This window comes from Enhydra lutris, unplaced genomic scaffold (assembly GCF_002288905.1).
Source record: "Enhydra lutris kenyoni isolate GAN:26980312 unplaced genomic scaffold, ASM228890v2 scaffoldscaffold111, whole genome shotgun sequence".
NCBI lineage: Eukaryota > Metazoa > Chordata > Mammalia > Carnivora > Mustelidae > Enhydra > Enhydra lutris.
Window position 1 is genome coordinate 794,037 of NW_019154195.1, and position 12,701 is coordinate 806,737.

The 12,701-nt window shown below is 64.2% G+C and overlaps 1 protein-coding gene across 2 annotated transcripts; it reads left to right on the forward strand.

Annotated features, from left to right (window-relative positions):
* Positions 1 to 2,103: 2,103 nt before the first annotated feature.
* LOC111139579 (lysine methyltransferase 5C) lies at positions 2,104 to 8,997 on the forward strand. 2 transcript variants are annotated; one of them, XM_022491905.1, is made up of 9 exons: positions 2,104 to 2,162; positions 3,750 to 3,987; positions 4,145 to 4,310; positions 4,709 to 4,818; positions 5,607 to 5,770; positions 5,899 to 5,918; positions 7,196 to 7,332; positions 7,429 to 7,607; positions 7,825 to 8,997. In XM_022491905.1, the coding sequence occupies exons 2-9, from the start codon at positions 3,878 to 3,880 to the stop codon at positions 8,316 to 8,318; spliced, it is 1,380 nt and encodes a 459-aa protein (XP_022347613.1). In that variant the 5' UTR covers positions 2,104 to 2,162; positions 3,750 to 3,877; the 3' UTR covers positions 8,319 to 8,997. The 2 variants fall into 2 exon arrangements, with proteins under 2 accessions (XP_022347613.1, XP_022347614.1); XM_022491906.1 differs by lacking the exon at positions 2,104 to 2,162 and having other exon boundaries at positions 3,552 to 3,987; positions 7,828 to 8,997.
* Positions 8,998 to 12,701: the final 3,704 nt, after the last annotated feature.

Consider the following 12,701-nt stretch of genomic DNA (forward strand, 5'->3'; position numbering starts at 1 on the left):
AATATCTTAACGCTTGTCAGTTATTTCCTTCGAATAAAACCCTGGAATTGGCAGGTCAAGTTTTTTTTTTTTCCCCAATATTTTACTTATTTATTTGAGAGAGAGAGAGAACAAGCCAGGGGAGGGGCAGAGAAGCAGACTCCCCACTGAGCAGGGAGGAACTCTGGGATCATAAAAGGAGACATCCAGGTGCCCAGCAGGTCAAATTTTTATTCATATTATGAAATCTTTTGACGGAGAGAAAAACAACAGATAGTGTTTATAGTGAACTCATGGTTTCCACCTCTGGGCTTACCAAAAAAAAAGGTACAAATACCAATGTCACGTGTGGCTTCCTGATTTCATTCCTTCCCCTCCACCTGCAGGGGTCATGGGTCGGGTCCCGCTCCTCCTTTTGTCGCCCGATGCATGTTTATACGCATTTAAAACACGCATCCACACACCACCCTTGTGTTGTGGGTTTTAAGACTTCGCGCTCCGCTACGCAGACTTCCGCAGCTAGCAACATGCTTTGGGGTTGTCCGGGTGGATATAGGGAGCGCGGCTCACTCCCTTCCACTGCTGTATGGTGCTCCCCTGTATGATCCATTTACCCATTCTTCATGTGATGGACATCTAAGCCGTTTCCAGTTTTTTACCGCTACCAACACCGTTAGGAGCTTATCCTTCTGCTCACATTTGCTGGTGCTGATCCAGGGCGGACACCCGCGGATGGAAGGGCTGCGCCTCTAAGATGAGGACACGCTACTAGGACTTTGCCAGAGAGCTAAGCTTTCAGAGTCCTCTCTGCTTGCTGGCCGCTGCTGCCCTCTGGAGCTGTGACCATCCCTACTGGGGGGTGGGGGGGGTACCTCGGTTGGGGGGAGCGGTGTCAGAGCTGGGGTAGGGGGTCGTCCCGGCTGGGCAAGGAACAACGTAAGCAGAGATGCGGGGAGGGAAGCTGGAAGCGCGGATAGAAGACACCCAGGAGGGTGTTAAGGAGAAACCCTCAGCGAGGGCCCGGGTGGTCCCTGTCCGGCGAGCGCGAGCCCGAGGGCCAGAGAGGGCGAGCCGCCTACCCGACGCCACAGAGTGACGCGGACATCGTCCGCGCCCGCCTCGCGCTCATTCGGCCGGTTCCCAGTGGGGCCGCCCTCCCCGTGCCGGGCCCTGTTCCCGGCGCACCAGACACACGCGGCGCGCGAAACAAAGAGCGCCGGCCCCGAGCGCGCAGCTCGTTATTCCGGGCGCAGCGGCGGTGAATTGCTGATCATGTGCGCCTCCAGGGTGGGAGCAGATTGGGGATCCGGACGGCGGGAGGCGCCGCCCCGCGGAGCCCTCTCCAAAGGCCGCGCTTCCCAGGTTCCTCCCCCACCCGCTCGCCCGCAGAGCTCTCGGGGCGCTCGCGAAATCGCCAGGGGCACTCGCGGCGGCGAAGGCGGTGGAGCAGAGAGCGGGAGCGACGCGCCCTCGGGAGCCGGGCAGGGCTGTCAATAAACTCTGGTCGCCGCGGCAACAGCCCGCCGAGCGGGGTCGGCCAGGCGCCGTCGCGCTCCCACCCCTCGCGCCCGCCCCGGCTCTCTACCCGCGGTCTGCGAAGGTTTCACCGGGGAAAGAGAATGGGCCGGTCACTACTCCTGCGGTGACGGGCGGAGGCCTTAGCCTACGGAAGGACGAGCCGTTCCAGGGCCGGCCAATCACACGCGGGAAATGGAGACGGCAGGGCCCGCCCCCTCCCCGCTTGGACCCGAATAACCTGACCCAAACCCGAGTTTAGCCTGGAGCCACGACGCTCTCGGCCAATGAGGGCGTCGACTCAGGGCAGTGGGCGGGGCAAGTCTCCATGGCAGCGGTGGAAGGACAGCGACGGGAACCATTAGCCGCCGTCGGCGGCGCTTGGCAGCGGTGCGGGCGGAGCGGGGTTTCGTAGGGGCAGGGACGGGAGGGCCGGCGGGGAGGGGACGAGCGAGACTCGGCCAATGGGAGCGGCGAGAGCGCCCAGCCACTGAGGAGCGGCGGCCGCTTCGACCAATGGGGGCTCCGGCTGGCGGTGGTGGGCGGGCCCGGCGGCGCAGACGGGAGGCGCGGCGGCCGTGTCTGACGAGAGCTGGAGCAGGCAGTGGGAGGTGGTGGAGGCGGCGGCGCGGGTGCCTGAGGAGGAGGAGGCGGAGGAGGAGAAGCGGGTGAGGGGCGGCGCGGGGCCCGACCTCTGAGCCCCCTCTCGGCCCCCAGCCCGCGCCGCCTTGGCTCCCGGTCGCCCCCAGCCCCGACCGTCCCCCGCCCCGTCCGGCCCCTCCTCGTGTCCAGGAGCCCACGTCTCCCGGCCCTTCGGCGGGCCTCAGGCTGCTGCGGGCGCCCAGCCGCTTCCCTGTGCTTCCTCACCCAGGCCCCTCCCCGCACTCCCGGGCCTGAGCGCACCCCTCGGGTCGCCCTGCAGCTCTCCACTCCCCTCCTTGGACCTCAGGCCCTTCCCCTGCACTCTCACTGCCCGCCAGGCCCCCGTCTGCTTCCTCACTGCTGCCGCGGACCTCAGCCCCCGCTCCTGGACCCTCAGTGCCTGCCCAGGTCCCTGCCTGGACCCCAGGCTCGCTCCTCCCTGACGGGCAGGACTTGCCCCTTCTCCGCCTGTCCAAGCCCGGCTGTGGACCCCTAGGCCCCCCTCCACCTCCTCGGGACCTGCCCTCAACTCCAGGGCTCCACTCTGGCCTTCGCGAGGTCGTCCCTGACGCCCAGGCCTCCCCGGGTGCTCCGGGTCCAGCAGGCACCCCCAGCCCTCTCCCGGCCCCAGCGCCCCTCTGTGCAGTCTGTGTATTTCGTCTTTACCCACATGCCTCTCTGCAGCTTCCGCTCGGTCCGGCGCCCTCTCTCAGCGCCCCCTCCTTCATCCCCAGCCTTCCTGTCTTTTCTAGAACCCCTTTCCCCCAGCTCTAGCTGCTGATCCCTCTTCGACTCCCCCTCCCCTGCGGTCCCCCATGGACTCTCCCTGAAGCACCGCGGTCTGGATGGTCTGGATGCCCAGCCGGCCCTCCGCCGCCGTCAGGGTTAGGGGTCTTGTTTTGTTTCCGTTTGCTAATTCCCTTCTTTCTCCCCTTTTGATAGACCTGTTCTGCCTCTCCATATCATTCCTTTTCTCTCCCCCCTTCCCCGCTTTGTCCTCTGAGCACCCCCCCCCAGAATCCTTGGAGAGGGAGCAGGTGCTGGGATCCCTCCTCCGCTCTCCCTCCCCTCACCCCCCCTCCAGGCTGCCTGGGGCTTCACCCAGAACCTCCTGATGATTCCCAGGGGCTGTTGGTTGTGGGGAGGACGGGGGAGCGGGAGGGAGGTGGAGGCTGAGGCCAACAAGCGTGGGGGTGGGTGGAGGAACAGTCTGTCCTAGAGGGTGGGAAGCCTTGGACTTTTCCTCAGTGAGGGCTGGAAGTGGAGATGGGTTCCCCCAACTCCCACCCCCTGCCCGGCTAAGCCTTTAGGGTTATCCCTGACTGCCAATTAATCAGCCTTCCCTGGGCCAGTAGGGACTGTGCGTGCGTGCGTGCGTGCGTGCGTGCGTGTGTGTGTGTGTGTGTGTGGTGCGAGGGGGCATGAGGGAATCTGCGTGTGAGTGTGTGGGTTGTGTGTGCCCGGGGAACTGGTGTCTGTGCCCCAGAGTGTGAAGATACTCATGACGGTGACGGGTGTCCTTTCGGGGCTTCCCTGCTGTCGGAGTACTTGTTGCATCCCGTCCTCGCTGAGGGCCCTGCAAAGTCAGTCTTGCTTTACGCCCTGATTTGTAGATGAGACTGGAGACCAAAAGGCTTGCCAAATTCCGTGCAGCTCAGAAGTGGGAGTCCCGGGGCGCTGCCCCTGCCCCTCCATTGCCCCCTCCACTCTGGGCCAGAGGCAGCATGGTCCGTGGGGCACCATGGGACCCGACAGAGTGACAGCCAGAGAGCTGTGTGAGAACGACGACCTTGCCACCAGCCTTGTCCTGGACCCCTACCTCGGCTTCCGTACCCATAAGATGAACGTCAGGTGAGGCGGCCTGGGACAGGGAGGACCCGGGGCCCAGCCAGGACCCCTTCCCTTCTTCCACACCCCGGCAGCCCCGAGTGGGGGTGGGGGCGGGGCCCGGGAAGGCCCGGAGGGAATAGGCCAAGGCCCTGGGACCCAGGCGTGCCCTCTCCCCCAGCCCCGTGCCCCCGCTGCGGCGACAGCACCACCTGCGCTCAGCGCTGGAGGCCTTCCTGAGGCAGCGGGACCTGGAGGCTGCGTACCGGGCCCTGACGCTGGGAGGCTGGATGGCCCACTACTTCCAGAGCCGGGGCCCTCGGCAGGAGGCTGCCCTCAAGACCCACGTGAGGGCGCCCTTCCCTTCCCCCACCCTCAGCCCACGTGTCCTCCCTGTCACCTCGGCCTGTCCTGGGTCCTCCACCCTGCCAGGCAGAGCTTCTGGAGCCCCAGGCTCCAGGCCCCTCCGCGAAGCCCCCCCCCAGACTCCCTAACTTCCTAGCCATTGGGTCCATCTGAGACGAGGCTCAGAGAATCCTAGGAGAGGAGAGTTGGGGGCCCTCAGAGGTGGAGCACAACCTCTTCATTTGACAGATCAGGAAACTGAGACCCCCAAGAGGGGAAGTGAGGCCCCCAAGACCACACAGCAAGTCAGTGGCAGAGCAGGCCTAGGACCCAGGAGAGAGAGGGCCGAGGACGACCCTGCCCCAGCTCCTTACCCCGCCCACCCCGTCACCTCCCCCAGATCTATCGCTACCTCCGAGCCTTCCTGCCTGAAAGCGGCTTTACCATCCTGCCCTGTACACGCTACTCCATGGAGACAAATGGAGCCAAGATCGTGTCTACCAGAGCTTGGTAAGAGGCCGGAGCTCACACACCAGGGCCCTGGAGGCTGCTGGGAGAGGAGACCTCTGCAGACGAGGGGAGAAGCCTCTGCGGCTGAGGCCAGGCCCAGTCCCACAGACCCTCTTTGCCTACCGCAGCCCCAGTGGGAGATGAGTACCCCGTGGGACCCCAGGGTTCCAGGGACTGCTGGGGAAGTACCATTTGTGCCCAGGGGGGCAGGAGGCCAGGGCAGGAGAGGCCACTGCTGGGTAAGGGACAGGACAGTGAGCAAGACGGACCCTGCCAGCCATGTACGGTGTAGCTAGGACGCAGGTGGTCACCGGGTACCCCCAAGGTCCTGACCACGGCTGCTCAGGTCTTCAGGAGCCATGAGGGAATTTTGAGTGTTCTTGGGAACCTGGCCTAAGCAGAGGCCCACCAGCGAGTCTGCTGAAGCACGGCGGGGGGTGGGGGTGGCGCTGGGTGACCGTTTGCGGGGCGTTACTAGCGCTCATGGGGAGTCCAGGCAGAAGAACCACTTGTGTGAGGCCCAAGGGCAGTTGGGGCTGGAGGACAAGCCCAGGGCGAGCAGACAGCAGGAGGGGTGCCTGTCTGGGTGCCATCCTGTGTCAGAGGATGCTGGATCCAGGAAGCACCCCAGGGAGGTGAGTGGATTGGCTAAAGCCGTGAGGAGGACCACGGTGGCAGCAGCGGCCTGCAGGAGGCCCAGTGCCCCGGTCCCTGGAGGCCCCCATCCGCTGAGACACTGGGCTGGTCGGAGGCCCTGCTCACCGCCCCACGGCCTGGCCTCTTGGCAGGAAGAAGAACGAGAAGCTGGAACTGCTGGTGGGCTGCATCGCAGAGCTGCGGGAGGCGGACGAGGGGCTGCTGAGGGCTGGGGAGAACGACTTCAGCATCATGTACTCCACCCGGAAACGGAGTGCACAGCTGTGGCTGGGCCCGGCAGCCTTCATAAACCATGGTGGGGGTGGGGGCGGGGTGGGGTGGGGGTGGGGGGAGGGGGAGAGGGACGGGGGACGACCCCCAGCTCTGCCCATCCCTCCGCTCACCTGAGTTTCTTCTTTCCCCCGCCTCCCCTTGATGCTCTAGACTGCAAACCCAACTGCAAGGTGAGACTTGGGGACCCCCCAATGGAGGAGTGGGCATGGGGGAAATGAGGGGGCCCCGGGGAGCGACATGTGACTAGCCAGAAAGTGGCCAGAGCCCCCCACTCAGGCCACAACCCTGTTTGTGCCTGCAGCTATCAGAGGGGGGAGAGGGCTGTGGCCAGAGTCATGGCTGCACCCCTTGGAGGGAGGAGTGTGGTGATGGGGACACAGGAAGTGCCCCTGCACCTGGAGACCCCCTGCCTGGCCCCATGCGGAGCAGGGAGGCTGCCCAGAAGTCCCGCCAGAGCCCGGCGCTGAAGGAGGACTAGGATTTTCCTCAGTGTTGGAGGAAAACTGAGGCGTGTCAGTGCATCCCAGACGGATACACCTCAGTGGAGGGCCAGGAGGTAGGCCCGGCACGGTGACTCTGGCCTTGTGTGCCACAGAGGAGCTCAAGTCATCACCGTGGACGCTCCGGCTGGGTGAATGATGGGGCTGGGTTTTGAGATGGCCTGGCGGTCCATGAGCCACAGGCTTGGCAGGCAGGAGAGGGACTAGAAGCTGGCGTGTGACCTGGTGTGTAACTGAGTGAGAGGTTGACTCCAGCTGGAGTCCGGGGGAATAGAGAGGACAAGGACAGAAGACCCTGCTGTGCACGGAGGCTCCGGCCAGTTGGCCGGGGATCAGGAGGGTGGGTGGGTGGTGAGAGCCACCCCCAAGCACGTGTGAGGCTAGACTGCAGGGACGGAGGGGAGTCCCACTCCTCCCAGACAGGAAGCAGGGGCCAGGAGCAGGGGGCAGGGGCAGGAGGCAGGGGCAGGAGGTGGGAGTGGGGTCAGGGGCAGGAGGCTGGGGCAGGGACAGGAGGCAGGAGGGGGCCGGGCGGGCGGCTCTCGCAGACTGTGGCTGCAAAGCAGACGGGCACTGGGAAGGGAGACAGCCGAGACTGGCAGAGGTTGGACCTGGCCGCTAGGGTGCAGGCTGGCGGGGAGCGAGCTGTGGGTCTAGGAGGGTCTGGGGGCGGAAGAGGAGTGCAGGAAGGAGCAGGCAGTGTGCACTGCCAGGGGCCAGTTGGATCATCATCCCGCAGGGAGCGTGGGGGCCAGCAAATGGGCGGGAGGTCAGGGAGTGTGTGCAGAGGGCAGGCCCTGGAGGGGTGCCCCCACCAGAGGACTCTGGGCTCCCAGCCTCTGCCACTCCCCGTCCCTGCCCCAGTCCCAGCCCTGGGAGTGTGCTTGGCTAGGAGGGGTGGAGGCCAGCAGCCGCCAGGACCCGCGCTGAGCAGCCCGGGCCCCCAGTTCGTGCCCGCAGATGGGAACGCGGCCTGCGTAAAAGTGCTCCGGGACATCGAGCCAGGGGACGAGGTCACCTGCTTCTACGGGGAGGGCTTCTTTGGTGAGAAGAATGAGCACTGTGAATGCTACACGTGTGAGAGGTGAGGTGCCCAGGAGGGGTCCTGGGGAGGAGGGCAGCGACCCGGATGTGCTTCCTCAGGGCCTGCTTCCTTCCTTCTCCCTCCCGCCACCCCCAGGAAAGGTGAAGGAGCCTTCCGCCTGCGGCCCAGGGAGCTCCTGCCCCCACGGCCCCTGGACAAGTATGAGCTCCGGGAGACCAAGCGGAGGCTGCAGCAGGGCCTGGACGGCGGTGGTCGCCTGCTGGGCCCCAGGGCCTGTGCTCACCTCTCCGCGCTGCGCCGGGACCCGTTCTGTGGTGAGCGCCCCCCCCAGTCCCGCCCTTGTCTGTCCTGCCACCTCCGGCCCCCCTGCCCACCTGTCTGTGCTGCCGGCGCCTGACCTCCGTCCCCCGCATGCCCCCCTTGTCCTGCCACCTCCTGCCCTTGCCCTTGGTGGCCGGGGGAGGGGCACTTGCCAGAGCCCAGCTCATGCTCCACTCTCTCCCCCGCACCCCCCTCCCCGGGCCTCCACAGCAGCCTGCCAGCCCTGCTGCCCTCTGCCCTGCGGTGCTCGCCCGGAAGCCTCGCCCCTCTGGCTCCAGTGGCTGCCGCAGCCCCCACTCCGAGTGCGGCCCCGGAGGCGCCGACGCCCTCAGCGGCGGCGGGCCCCAGCGCCTCCCGTTCTCCGCACTGCCCGCGTCTCCCTGCACCAGTGGGGCGGCTGTGGCCCCCGCTGCTGCCTGCGTGCAGAGGCCCTGGTGGCCCTGGGCCCAGCACCCCGTGCCCACTGGGCCCCTCAGCAGGACTGGCACTGGGCCCGGCGCTACGGGCTGCCTTACGTGGTGCGTGTGGACCTGAGCCGGGTGGCTCCAGCCCCACCTGCCACCCCTGCCCCGGCCGGGACCCCAGGCCCTGCCCCCATCCCCAAGCAGGCCCTCGCCTTTGCCCCCTTCTCCCCACCCAAGCGCCTGAGGCTGGTGGTCAGCCATGGCTCCATTGACCTGGACGTCAACAGTGACGGGCCGTGACAGGCTGGACGGGGAGGCCCCAGGCCAGGAGAGGAAGGAGTCCCTCCTCGCCCCCCTCCCCCCGAGCCCCAAGTTCTTGGGGACTCACTGACCTCTAGAAGGAGCCATTGGCTGGCCCTAGGCCCCAGCACAGTTCTGCCCTGGGCTGGGCTGGTTTGGGGACACCCGGGGGTGTGACCCCTGACCCTTTGTGACTGCTGTCCCCTGAGCCACCCCCACCCCAGCAGGGTACCGTGGCCACTGCTGCCCTCCTACCCCAACTCCAGCCTCAGGACTGCGGGAGCTGCTCCCTTCCCCACCCACCTCCTTCCTGCCCAGGGAGCAAAGCCATAAGGGGTAGGGGCCACCCCATGGCATCTCCCCAGAAGCCCAGGCCTCAGGAGGCAACGGAGCTGACCCAGGGTGGCACTGCCTAGAGACAACATGACAGAGGGGAGAGGAGTGGGCTTGCTCCTGGCTCCGCGACTGTCTGTGGCAAGGGGCTGTCTGGGACACGTCCTCACCAGCTGGGGGGGGGTCTCAGGGAGGCTGGATGCGACCTCATCTTTCTCATGGTGCTATCCCTGGTGCTACTGGGGTGTGGGGGGGGTCCCTCCCCTCCCCCACACCAGAATGGGGTATGTTGGGGGATTGGAAGCACTTGAACTTTTTATTTTATTAAAACCTTGTTATAAGCAGTGCCCTTTGTAGCTTTTCATTTTGATTGACATTTTGAGGGAATGTTGTCAGCCTGCTGAGACCCTCAGCCCTGCTGAGGAGACCGGGCCGGGGGGAGGTGGCCAGGGCTCCGGGGGCCTCTGAGTTTGGAAGGGTGAAGGGTCCACAGGCTGTTGCTGGGGATGGCAGGGGACAGAGGCGAGAGTCATCTCGGCCCGAAGCGCGCTTCTGAAGAGGGCCCCACGTGAGAAAGGACGCGTGCCATCGTTCAGACAAGGTAACGGTCCGGCAAGCAGAGGGACTCGCTATGGGCCCCCCACCCCCGGCACAGGGGCCCGGCCACCCCTCTGAAGTCCGCTGTGCCCGCACCCTCGTCCGTGTGCTGTCGGCCCAGCTCTGGGGGATCAGGGCAGTGGGCCTGCTCAAGTTGCTTGGGACCCAGGTCAGTGGGGACTCTGCCGCCCCCCTCATTCTCCCCTCCACCCCAGGCGGTGCTCAAGAAATGCAAGAAATGAGGACAGCTCCCTAGACCAGTGACCTCGGGTGCGGGCCTGAGGCCTTCTCCCGCGGGAGCATAAGATGGGGCTGGGGGCTGAGCGGCGGGAGGGGCGGGACCCGGCGGAGCTGTAAACTTTTTCCAGCTCCTTCCATCTGCAGAGGGCGCCCCCCTTCCTTTCAGGAGACAGTGAGAGAGCCCGTCTCTCCTCCCTGTGGCTCCTAGTGCCCCTGGTCATTTCCTCCCTCCTGTTAACGACCACGAGGGAGAAGAGAACGCAGAGGAATGGCGTCTGTAAAGAAAGGGGCCTCCGCCCAGACTGGCGAGCAGGTGCCCTCACCGAGGCTTCTGGACAGGGCTCAGAGCCGGGAGCCGCCTCCCAGACAGCCACAGGGTGGCAAGAACCTCTGGAAATTCTGCTTTAAATGTAGCAAGTGCATGTGTGCCTGTGGGTTCTTCTCAGGGAAGAGGGTTGGAAGCCTTCCTCTGATTCTCAAGAGTGTCTCGAACCCCAAAAGCAGAGATCAGAGGCGGAGCGTCGGGGTCTCACCCTTCGCATGGCCTCCATCTTGAGCCAGCTAATGTCTGTTGTAGGCTGAGGAGCACCAGTTGTGACAAAGGTGTTTCCTGACCTTTCCCAATGGCCCCCTGGGGCCAAGGCCACCCCTGCTGAGAGTCAGGGAAGACATCCAGGGCAGGAACTGTGGCCCCTTTCATAGATGGCCTGCGGCATACACCTTGCTGGCAGTTTCCGCCCCCATAAGGGCCCCCAGCCCAGCACCACTGGAAAATGTTGAGGCCAGGAAAGTGTCAGGACCTGGAGGGCTTGGCATCAGGAGCTCCCCCTGGTGGCTCAGGCCCCAGGGGAGGGGGGAGTAAGGGCCGCAGGCCTTGGGTCCCGGAGCCCCATCTGATCCAGGTAGCCTGAGGGAGGACAAAGGGAAGACCCGGCGGTGAAGGAAAGAAGGAGCTGTGAGAAACGGAGTAACTGCAGCTCCCAGGACGCGGGCTGTGCTCTGCCCTCGCCTCTCCCCAGCTCACGGTCTTTCTCTCTGGTGGCTGGGAGGGCAGCAGAGCCAGGTGCCCCTCAGGCCGGCGCCCCAATCCTGGGCCCACGTGTCTCCTCGGGGGTGCTCTCCTACCCTGCCAACGCGGAGTGTTGACCAGATGGCTGCAGCAGCTCCAGGCCCCTGTTGTGGGCCAGCCGGCCTGGAGCCGCTTGGCCGAGGAGGGATCCGGGCTTCCCGTCGCTGCCGCCGTCCGGTGTGGCGTGGGGCACCAGCACTGAAGCGCCGCACTAATTCTGAGTTCCTCCAATCGCCCACACAGACCGAGCCTCCTGCACACGCACCCCGAGAACACTGGGCTGTGTAACCCCTAACAGCAGCATCCTCCCAGCAGCCCTGTGACCTACACGTGTTATCACCGCATTGGGGTGAAAGACCGTGGTGCAGAGGGTTTAGGGAGTCTGTCTGGGGCCGCAGGGCCCGTAGCTGGGACTTGAACAGTTCTCCAAGCTCCTCAGGCTCTGACAAAGGCAGACACCAGAGAGAGGAGACTGGAGCGGCACCACAGGGCTTCCATGGTGGGGGGAGGGAGAGGGAGAGCGGGTGCCTTGAGGGAGCAAAGGATGAAAGCCACTGAGCCCCTTGGTGATTCTGAGCCTCCAGAGGCACCTGAGTCTGTCTGCAGAGATGGAGGAAGGAGCTGGCTGAGGGCTGCAGAGATGGGAGGAGGAGAGATGGACTGAGGGCGAGGGGTAAGAGGGGAAGGAGGTGGCGAGAGCAGGAGTGCCGTTGGGAGGAGAGAACTAGTGAGAGGCCTCAGTTTTCTCCAGCCATGGAGGCTGCTGCAGGTCCGTGAGGCTGACATCAGGTGCTTCCGAGGAGCTGGTAGAGGAGCAGCGGAACAGGTGTTCAGAGTTTGGGGCCTGGGAGTTTGCAGTGAAGTTGGTGTAGATCCTGCCTTGGGCTCCGGCATCCACAGGACCGTGGAGGCAGAGGGTAAAGAATGTTCCAGAATGGGGCTTCTGGGTGGATCAGTCAAGTGTCTGCCTGGGGCTCAGGTCACAATCCTGGAATCTGCTTCTCCCTCTGACCCTCTCCCCTCTCTCATGCTTTCTCTCTCAAATAAATAAAATCTTTTTTTTGTTTTTAAAGAATCTTCCAGAAGAGGAGCACGTGGGTGGCTCAGTCAGTTAAGGGTCTAACTCTTGATTTTGGCTCAGGTCATGATCTTAGGGTGGTGAGATCGAGCCCCATGTGGGGCTCTGCACTAGCAGGGAGTCTGATCTCTCTCCCTTGCCGCCACCGCCCCCCCACCGCTCACACAAGCACGTGTGCCTTCTCTCTCTCTCTCTCTCTCCAAAATAAATAAAATTTTAAAAATGTTCCAGAAGTGGTCGAGGAATGATGGTGGGGAGGATCCTGGGCCAAAGATGGAAAGGAGGAGGAAGGCTAGGAGTGGCTCCTGGGCAGCCAGCAAAGCACTCTAGGCACTGGTACCCTGGGGGAGGTCAAGGGGCTGGCTGGGGCTGCGTGGGTGTCAGGCCCTGTGGTCAGAGGCTACCTGGGTAACCTCACTGAGTGTCAGACACCCATCAGCCCCATTCGGTGACTCAGAGCTGCCTTGCCTGTGTCCCTTGATCCAGCAGCACAGCCACTAGAGCAGGACAGCCCTTCCTGTAGCTTTCGGCACACCCTGCACCCTCCTGCGCCCTCCTGCTTCTCAGGCTGTGGTTGGAGCAAGGGAGTCCTGGGGCAAGGCATCTGGGTGCAGACATCCCAGCAGATGAGGCGCCGGGGGTGTGCGTTGCATGGGGTGATGAGGGCAGTGTAGAGGGTATGCGAGGGTGGGAGAAGTCATCAAGGGGGATGGGAGGAGTGAGGAGCAGCATTGAGCCAGTCCTCCGCTGGGTCCACTCAGCCCCTCCCATTAACCCACCTCTCCTGGTAACAGGACTGTGCACCATCTGGGTTTACAGCTGGGGAAACTGAGGTGCACACAGGTCAAGAGGCTTGTTCAGGTATTATGATTAGTAATAGCCACCTTTGAACCCCAGGATTGAACAGGCCTCTTGAGACTACTTCAGGCAGAGTGTGGGTCCAGGCTGTTCAAGGAAGCGTACAGCTTCAGGGAGGAACAGTGGGATTCAGTCCTCCCCCTGCCCAGGACTCAGGCCAGGCTAGAATCCCAGGGCTCTGTGCTTGTGAAGGGTGACTCCTCAGCCT